The sequence below is a fragment of the Danio rerio genome, chromosome 12, assembly GCF_049306965.1.
Source record: "Danio rerio strain Tuebingen ecotype United States chromosome 12, GRCz12tu, whole genome shotgun sequence".
NCBI lineage: Eukaryota > Metazoa > Chordata > Actinopteri > Cypriniformes > Danionidae > Danio > Danio rerio.
In genome coordinates, this window is record NC_133187.1 from 49,865,001 (window position 1) to 49,875,000 (window position 10,000).

At 34.5% G+C, this 10,000-nt stretch overlaps 1 protein-coding gene and 1 long non-coding RNA gene across 2 annotated transcripts in view; one reads left to right on the forward strand and one right to left on the reverse strand.

Moving 5' to 3' along the window:
- Positions 1 to 4,826, forward strand: part of hhex (hematopoietically expressed homeobox) — an 11,853-nt gene extending 7,027 nt beyond the window's left edge. The window contains 3 exon segments of the mRNA NM_130934.1: positions 653 to 831; positions 915 to 965; positions 4,526 to 4,826. Coding sequence (NP_571009.1) covers positions 653 to 831; positions 915 to 965; positions 4,526 to 4,681 — 386 coding nt within the window. The 3' untranslated portion in view covers positions 4,682 to 4,826.
- Positions 4,827 to 6,774: 1,948 nt separating this feature from the next.
- Positions 6,775 to 10,000, reverse strand: part of LOC141376893 (uncharacterized) — a 31,254-nt gene continuing 28,028 nt past the window's right edge. Inside the window, exon 3 of the long non-coding RNA XR_012388265.1 lies at positions 6,775 to 7,293. This is a non-coding gene — a long non-coding RNA (uncharacterized lncRNA). The remainder of the gene's footprint in view (positions 7,294 to 10,000) is intronic.

Consider the following 10,000-nt stretch of genomic DNA (forward strand, 5'->3'; position numbering starts at 1 on the left):
GTCTGTCTGTCTGACTCTCTCTTACTAATGTGTGTGTGTCTATCTCGCTGATGTTTGTGTTTCTCCCTCACTAGTATGTGTGTGTGTGCGTCTCTCACTCTCACACACTGATGTATCTGTGTTTCTGTCTCACTGATGTGTATGCGTGTGTCTGTGTCTCACTTATGTGTGTGTGTCTGTGTCTCACTGATGTGTTTGTGTGTGTGTGTCTTACTAAGGTGTGTGTGTGTGTCTATCTCACTAATGTTTGTGTTTCTCCCTCAATAATGTGTGTGTGTGTGTGTGTGTGTGTGTCTCACTGATGTGTGTGTCTGTGTCTCACTGATGTGTGTGTGTGTGTGTTTGTGTGTGTGTGTCTGTGTCTCACTGATGTGTTTGTGTGTCTTACTAAGGTGTAAGGTGTGTGTGTGTCTATCTCACTAATGTTTGTGTTTCTCCCTCATTAATGTGTGTGTGTGTGTGTGTGTGTGTGTGTGTGTGTGTGTGTGTGTGTGTGTGTCTGGCTGTCTCTTAATAAGGTGTGTGTGTGTGTGCGTGTGTGTGTGTGTGTGTGTCTGTCTATTTGACTGAAGTCTAATGTGTTCTTCATCACTAATGTGTGCGTGTGTGTCTGTTTGTGTATGTATGTGTGTGTGTGTGTGTGTGTGTGCAGGTAAGCCTCTGCTGTGGTCTCCGTTCATCCAGCGGCCGCTACACAAGCGCAAAGGCGGCCAGGTTCGATTCTCCAACGATCAAACCATCGAGCTGGAGAAGAAGTTCGAGACGCAGAAATATCTGTCTCCGCCCGAGAGGAAGAGGCTGGCGAAGATGCTGCAGCTCAGCGAGAGACAGGTGAGAGCCACAGCACAGCAATCAGCCTTAAAACATCATTCAGCCAAATTTATCTCACGAATCACATCTGCTTCTGTCTGCAGGTCAAAACATGGTTCCAGAACCGCCGGGCGAAATGGAGGCGCCTGAAGCAGGTGAGAATCACGTCTTATTTACCGTCTAGTTCGGTAATGTTCATTTGTGTCAAACATGCTTCAGTGAACCAATTTTAAATATTTAATTTTTAATTCATTAGTCAAACAAGTTGACAGTTTTTTTTATTATTTAAGGGGAAATGTCTGTCAACAGTTTCAGTATTGTGTGTTTTTCAAGTGTTTTCTGTTTATTTACAGTTGTGAATTGCATTATGGGATGTTGATCTCTGCTCTGTCGATTTTTAATGTAGAAAATTAAAGTCTACAGTTTAACAAAGTGACTTTTATTGACAATTTAATAGTTTAAAATATGATGTAGGCTTTAAGAAACAATAGAGAAAATTAAGTCTGTGAAATAACAAACAAAAAGGCAGTTTAATGTCAGTAAAATACAACACAAACCCAGACAATATAGCACTTAAACGTTTAAAAAATGTTCACAAAAGTCACTTTTTCGATCGAAATATAAATAAAAGGGAAGAAATAAAAGCATAAATCAAATAATACGGAAAACTGCTATTTAGAGATTACTTATACAGTCAGTAAATGACCTAAAGTAAGCTCTGATCGGATATTATTTTAGCATATGAGTGATTCACAAAGATGACCTATTTTTAAAAAGAAAACAAATGGTGGCAGTTTGCTCTCCCCAATAAATGGATCACCATAAAAGACCAGCCTACACTTATTATTTTATATTCATCTAGTTATTATAAAATTTTATAACGTTATATATTTTCTGGCTACATCTATTTTACAAATAAATCTGCTAAATGAATACTTTCCCGCGCATAGACTGCTTTGGCGCGATTTTGCATTCACAATGGTATGAACCATTATAGGGGTGTTGAAATGTATATATTTATTATCTAATGTTTTAATAGGCTAATTTTTTATTACTATTTAAGATACAACAGACCTAACTATTTTTCCTAAATCAAAAATCCGACGTTTTAAATAGGCTATTCGTTTAACAAAAACAAAAATTGAAACAAGGGAAAAGTGGAATAGGCCTACATTGCTAACGAAGTAGGTAATTTGACATTTAATTTCAAAGAAAAAGCACACAATACTCGGTTAAATGCGCAATAGGCCTGGGCTGCGTTTCCCAAAAGCATCGTAAGCCTAAGAAGTTCGTAGAAATGATCGTACGACTGATCTTAATATTACGGTCTGTTTCCCAAAAGCATCGTAACTTAAGTAGCACTTGAAAATCTTAGTGGATCTACGAGTGCTCTGGAGTAATCGTAAAGCCTTAAGTGCATCGTAAGGAGACAGAGTTATGAGGGCACCTGCTGGACAACCGGCAAATTGCACCTACAATTTACTTCTCTTCAAAGTCATTATTCATTTTATTTGTACGTATATCTCTATTCATTTATATTTTCTACACATTACACAATTCAATATACAAATAATAATGAATAAAGAAAAAAATAAAAATTACATAATAAATGTTAGAATGAAAAAAAAAATTACACTGTTGTATATGGACATTTCGAGGGTAGTAGGCTATATTTTTGTCCTATTAGCAAATGCACATCAGGTGGGGATAATTAGGCTAAACTTTTCAAAAATAAATGTAAGAGCTTATTTATTTATTTATTTATTTACTTATTTATTTATTTTGATGTGAGATAAGCAATTTTTGATAAAGAAATTGATAAATAATTCTACTTAATTAAGGTTTCATATAAATATCGAAAATGATGCTGATGTCATTTCCGGCAAGGACTGTTAGAATTAGTTTTATGCGAGATTGGAGCAAGACAGTGTTTTTACAGTACGACATTTCCAGTTAATTTATGTTTTTAAACTGGCTCAAAAATATTTTTTTTATGTTATTCGAGTTGAATATACATTCACACAAGTAGAAGAAGAATTATATGGATTGCTATAACATGTGCAACAATAACGAGCCATTCTATAGCGTGACATTTCAGCACTTAACAAACGGATAGCGACTCCTAAGTTGCACTTAAAGCTGGGCTACGTGCAATTGTGTTAAGTGCATTTTTGGGAAACGCACGTGAAACAATAACGAACGTTTGCAAAATGACTCGTAGAAAACGCTCTTAAGTGCTAAGATCAATCGTTATCGGGAAACGCAGCCCTGCCTATTTTCCTTTAAAACGTCCTCTATAAATCTTTCCTTTTACTAACAATATACTTGCTAAGCGCCATATTAATAAACAGATATGTTAATTTGAATAATTAAAAAAATTATAAGTTTAACGGTGCGATTTGTTTAATTACAATAAACTGGTAATAATTAACAACAACCATGAAAACAGCCTAAATTTTTAAGTGAAGAAATATAGGTGCCGAATAGTTTAATATTAATAGTTTTTTTTAACCAAAACCAAATAATTTATAGCCTAACTGTTTAAATAGCCTCGGGTTTAAAGTTTCTGTAATCGTTGTAGGCTATTTAGAAATTCTGTGTAATGTTTCTATTTATTAATTTTGTCTTTTGATTTTATTATTCGTTTGACTGTTTGTGCAGAGGTTTATTTTTGCAAACTTAAAACGAAATTCAAAATGAAACAAAAATAATACAGTCATGGTGGATGAGGAGATTCACATTGAATAAAGCGCTTTTAGTCTACAAAAGCGCTATATAAATGTAAATAATTATTATAATTATTTATTTAATTCTAAACGTGGTTTGCAATTGTCAAATTGTTCATTTTGATAGTGCAGAACTATTAGTATGCCTGCATTTTGATTTTGATTATTTACATCTTTAAGTAATAATTATTTTATTTGCTTAAGGATAAAATTCTAAAACATTATTAGGATTTAGAATGGGGGAAAACATTTACATGTCATCAGACACTTTTAAGCAAATAAGCGATACAACAAGAGGTTTATCAAAGAGATAAATATTCAAAGTGTAAATCATTAGAAAAGATCAAAGCCCATATAACCAAAATATTTTAGTAATTGCAATAAATTTACTACAGCGTGCAGTGTATCAGGCTATACCATATATAGTGTTTAACTGTATTCTGTAATTAAGTAAACTGATAAATAATAGGCTATATTTTAGTTTGAAGTACAGGGTTTTAACTGTATTAGCTGTAGAAAACTATAATATAGTCATTAATAGAGTCATTTGTTTATTACTATAGTTTTGATTGATAGCTTTGATAACAGATTTGGTTGAATAGCAATATATAGACCTAAATTATTATAGTATTTTTAATTGAGTTTTCAAAAAAGTTAGACGAAAAATAAACTAGTAAATTAAATTCACGCGGAATTGTGTGTGTGTGTGTGTGTGTGTACGCGTTTTTGTGACATATCGGGACAAAAATGTGTATAATGTCTTGGGTATAAATATGACACATCAGGTATTACAAGGAATTAATGAATTACTTTTCTGATGTCCTTATTTCTCAAAAAGCCTTAATTAATGGAAATAAAAACATCCAGTGTGATTTATTAATAAAGTTAGGGAGGGGTATAGAAAATACAGTTCGTACATAGCCTATAAACAATGGAAACTAATGTAATGTCCAAACAATTGACTAAATTGTGTGTGTTTGTTGAATCAGGAGAATCCTCCGTCCACCGGTAAAAGGGAAGCGGAGGACTCGGACACGCGCAGACTCTCGGACGCAGCCGCGCGCGCGCGTGAACTAGAGAGCGGCGCGTCCACTGATTCAGAGGAGCTGCTGGACATCGAGGACGAGCATCAGTTCACCCTATGATAAGCCTTGCTCTTACTGTAAATACTGTACCATACTGTACATTCCGCCATATCTGACCACTAACTTAATGGATGTGTATTTTGATCGTGTGTTGTGGGAAACTGTACATATTTGTGTCATTCAATAAAGGATATTTTGGGGATAATGAAGTGTCTGTTATCTGAAGTGAGAAATGCTGCGGTTATTGCTGTGTCCTGCTGTTGTAGATGATGATCGGTTAGTCATTAAAATCAATCGGTTCATCGTTTCCTCGCTTCTCAATGGACGCTTTCAGCTCGTTATCGCTCCGACAAGACAAACAGCTGGAGTTTGAGCTAATCGGGTGGTTAATGATTGGAAAGCGATGAATCAGTGTGTTCTGAGTTCAACAGCCTCACAGTTTGATCCAAAACCAACAGCAGATCATCGATTTGGGCCTCAATGCAGAAGCGCTTCACAAATCCCGACCGTCAACAGCACAGAGCAGAGCAGGGCAGAGCATTTCGCGCATGCGCACATACATTATTAGCGCTTATAAAAATGTACAAATTGTAAAATACTAATTTCCTTCATTTTGCCATGATGACAGTAGCCTATATAGGCCTACTATTTTACTCAGTTTACCAAATTTATTTTTGTATTTTGCCATGATGATATTAGCCTATATTTAACAACATATATTCAGTTTAAAGTGCAATTAAAAGACTTAACTATAGGTTAATCAGGATAATTAGGCAAGTCATTGGACAGTGGGTTGGTTCGAAAAAAAATATACATTCAAGGTATAGGTTATAGCATTGACGTTAACAGTGTTTACATTTTTCTAACTTATTTTTTATTTAATTGAAAATTAAAATAGCTTAAATAAACTAATATAATTCAATTAAATAGGCTACAATGAAAAAACTCCGTGCTCTAACGTCACTTTGACAAATAATTAAATTACTGTTTTGAAATAAGAGCCTATAATTTTGTCTTCAACTGTATAAAATAACTAAAATAAGACTACAGGACATCCACAAACACAAATATAGGCCAATAAAACAAATTAAACTGAATACATTTGAAGCGGAACGAGTAGAAAACCCACTATATACATAAAGATATTCATAATTTAACTTTTTGTCAAAAATATTGACTGTTTTATTTAGTTTGCCTATTTTTTTACTTATTTTTTTATGTAACTGAAAATTAAAATAGCTTAAATAAACAAATTTAAGTCTATCAAATACAATGAAAAAACTCCGTGCTCTGTTAAACGTCACTTTGCAAAATATGAAAAGAAGGCCAACTATTTTGAAATAAGAGAGCTTATAATTTTGTCTTTGACTGTATAATACAAACAAACAATCAAACAAATACAAAATAATAATAATAAGAGTGCAGGACATTCACAAACACAAATGTAGGCCAATAAAATAAAAAAACTAAACTGAATATAGCCTACTTGAAGCGGAACAAGAAAACCCATAGGCCTATATACATAAAGATATTTTTAATTAAACTTATTGTTAAACATATTGACTGTTTTATTTATAGTGTCCGACAGTTTGCTTAATTTAAAATTTTTATTTAATTTAAATTAAAATAGCTTAAATAAGCAAATATAAATCTATTGAACACAATAAAAAAAAGCGCTGTTAAACGTCACTTTGACAAATAATTAAATTATTATTTTTTAAATAAGAGAGCTAATTTTGTCTTCAACTGTATAAAAAACAAACAAACAAACAAACAAACAAACAAATAAATAAATAAATAAATAAATAAATAAATAAATAAATAAGAGTATAAGACATCCATGCACAAACACAATTGTAGGCCAAAAAAACAAACTAAACTGAATAAACTTGAAGCGGAACGAGTAGAAATCCCACTATATGCATAAAGATATTTATAATTTAACTTATTGTAAAACAGACTTTTTATTTATAGTTTCAGACAGTTTGCTTTTTTATTTGAATAATCTATTTAAGTCTCTTTTAAAAGTCTTAAGCAGTTTTTCTTTGACTACACGAAAACGTCTGCTTGCAGTTTTAGTAGGAGCGTGAAATGCATGAAGCTGGTTTGATGTCAAAATGAATAAAAAAAATTAACTTATTTGTTTTTTTAATGAAAAGTACATTTATTAATTCTTATTTAAAACTAGTTGGGATTTGTTTGCAAATGTAAGAAAAGTTTAAAGGCAAAAAACCTACGTAAATAAAGATGTGTATTACATATGAAAAATAAAACAACAATTAAAATAAATTAACCTTATAATTATATAATTATGAAAAAATTGTTATATGTCCACAAACTCCTAATTTTAAGAGCTGCAATTTTAGTTGAATCTAAACTTCACAAAGATCCATAAAAACAATAAATGAATACAAACCTATTCTTTATTTTTCGAAAATGATTCAACTTAATTAGGGCGGCGGGTAGCACGATCGCCTCACAGCAAGAAGGTCGCTGGTTCGAGCCTCGGCTGGGTGAATTGGTATTTCTGTGTTGGCGTGGGTTTCCTCCGTGTGCTCCGGTCCCTCACAATTCAAACACATGCGCTATAGGGGAACTGATGAACCAAACTGACCGCCGTGTGTGATGATGTTTCCCAAACTCCTACTGGCCTGCAGCTGGAAGGGCATCCGCTGGATAAAAGAAAGAATTAATAAATGAAATAATTGAACCAACTTTAACCCAATGATTGAGTTAGCCAATATTTTACATAACTGGGTTTAAATAACTCAGCGTTTTTGGATATATATGGGCTTTTATTATTATTATTATTTTATTTAGCCAGGAAATTACACTGAGCTATTGGCCTACTCTCTTCTTCAGTGTGATCCTGACAAGACGACAACATATAAAAGTTGCACATTAATCACTAAAGACCTTTCTGATAAAGCTTATAAGAGAAGCACCTGAGCTAAAGTTAAAAACCAACCGCTTCCTCCGTTAAATAAAAATAGGAGAACTGCCGCTTTAATAGACACAGCGGTCAGTGTGTGAGGGCCAGAGTTTTTGAAAAATATTAAATGTCATTATATAAATAATTTATTTATTTATTTATTTTTGTCAGAGTGTGATTGTGCATGTGTGCATGTGTTTGTGTATGAGTGTGTTACAATTATTCCTTTTCCTTCGGCTTATTCTCTGATTTTATCATAGGTCGGCACAGTAGAACTAACCGTCAACCAGGATATGTTTCACGCAGCAGATGCCCTTCCAGCCGCAACCCAGTGCTGGGAAACACCCGTTGACACTCATTCTCTCTCTCTCTCACACACACACACACCGCGACCAATTTAGTCCATCAATTCCCCTATAGCGCATGTGTTTGGACTGTGGGGAAGCACCCGGAGCACCCGGAGGAAACCCACGCCAACAGGGGGAGAACATTCAAACTCCACACAAAAACGCCAACTGGCGGACTATTAACTACTCGAACCAGCGACTCCTCCACAGCGGAATGTTTTAGCGAATGCCCTTCCAGCCGCAACCCAACACTGGGAAACACCCATACACTCGTACACTATGGGCAATTTAGCTTTTTCAGTTATAGCGCATGTGTTTGGACTATGGGGGAAATTGGAGCAGAAATGCCAACTGACCCAGCCGGGCCTCGAACCAGTAACTATTGCTGTGAGGCGATCGTGCTACCCACTGCGCCACCGTGACGCCCTATATATAATTATATTTTTTTTTATTTAATTATTAATATTTTTGTTCATAAGTTGACAAAGATAAAATTTAGATAAGTTTTATTCTATCAGCGTGTGTGTGTGTGCGCATGAGTGCTGTTTTTATAAATGTTCTTATTTTTATTCTTTAAAAAAATATTAAATGTAATTTTACATTTTTTTTTCTGTCAGTGTGTGTGATACTATTATTAATACGCTTATTATTTTATCAACTAATAAAAAAAAACATTAAATGCCATTATAGGTTTTTCCAACAGTGTGTGTGACTGCGTGCACAGTGCTCAGCATAACTGAGTACAGGTCATTTTGAAATATATATATATATATATATATATATATATATATATATATATATATATATATATATATATATATATATATATATATATATATTTTTTTTTTTTTTTTTTTTCAACATTTCTCAGTGAATACAGGAAATATGTATTGGTGCATTTAAACAAAACAGATTTGTCAAACAGATATATTTATTAAAATAATATTTTTATGGCACCAAACATATCTAGAAACTGAAAGATAATACAATTAAATTCAAGCAAAATATTGAAAAAATAAATTACAACCTACAAAATTTCTACAAAATTTGTAATTTTTTTGCTTCTCTTGATTTTTCCTCTTTTTTTTTTTTGTATTTAATATTTTTCTATAACATATAAATTTACCTGCACTCGTTTTTGGAGCGTTATCGTAAGTTATTTTGTTAGATAAGCTCCGGATATGGCTTCAGTACTGATTAACATACTGAAAAAACAGCTTAAACCAGCCCAGGGTGGTTGGCTGGTTTTAGCTGGTCGACCAGGCTGGTTTAGAGGGGTTTTGGCCATTCCCAGGCTGGTTTCCAGCCTGGTTTTAGCTGGTCAGGCTGGGAGATGACCAACTAAAACCAGCTTGACCAGCCTAGCCAGGCTGGGAGCCCAGCCAAAACCAGCTATGTCCAGGTTAAACTAGGCTGGTCAAGCTGGTTTTAGCTGGATTTAGATGGTCATTTTCCAGCCTGACCAGCTAAAACCAGGCTGGAAATGGCTTCAAACCAGCCTGGAAATGGCCAAAACCCCTCTAAAACCAGCCTGGTCGACCAGCTAAAACCAGCCTAGGCTGGTTTAAGATGGGTTTTTCAGCAGGGTAATCTAATGTATGCACAAGTATAGCCTAATATTGTTAAAATATGAGTTTTGTGAGGCGTGTTCTTATATATGCTGAGCACTGTATGTTTGCTTCTGCGCGAGTGTGCTATTATTAATCAATAAAATGTATAAGGTCAGCGTGTGTGATTGTGCTTAAGTGTGTGTGTGCGTGTTGATGTCGTGTCAGCCTTGCAGTGCTCCTCATCAGACTGCTGTTTTCTCAGCGTTTAGTCTTCAGTGTTTAGTCTTCAGCGAGTCTCTAATTGCTCTGGAAAGCCTAATCACTGCGTCCATAAAGTTTAATGGACGCCTCGTTATCGCGGATCTCGCATGCAGGAGGAATAAATCACCGACACTTTCATCTTCAGGAACAAACAGCGGCTCCCGGGCCTGCAAATGGCTGATGAATCCGAGCCGATCAGATCAATATTTGCGCAGTTGTTGAAGGATTCCTGCGGGCCCGGGGACACACACCACTCAGGCCGGATTGCTCACTCGACTGTGCTGTTTGC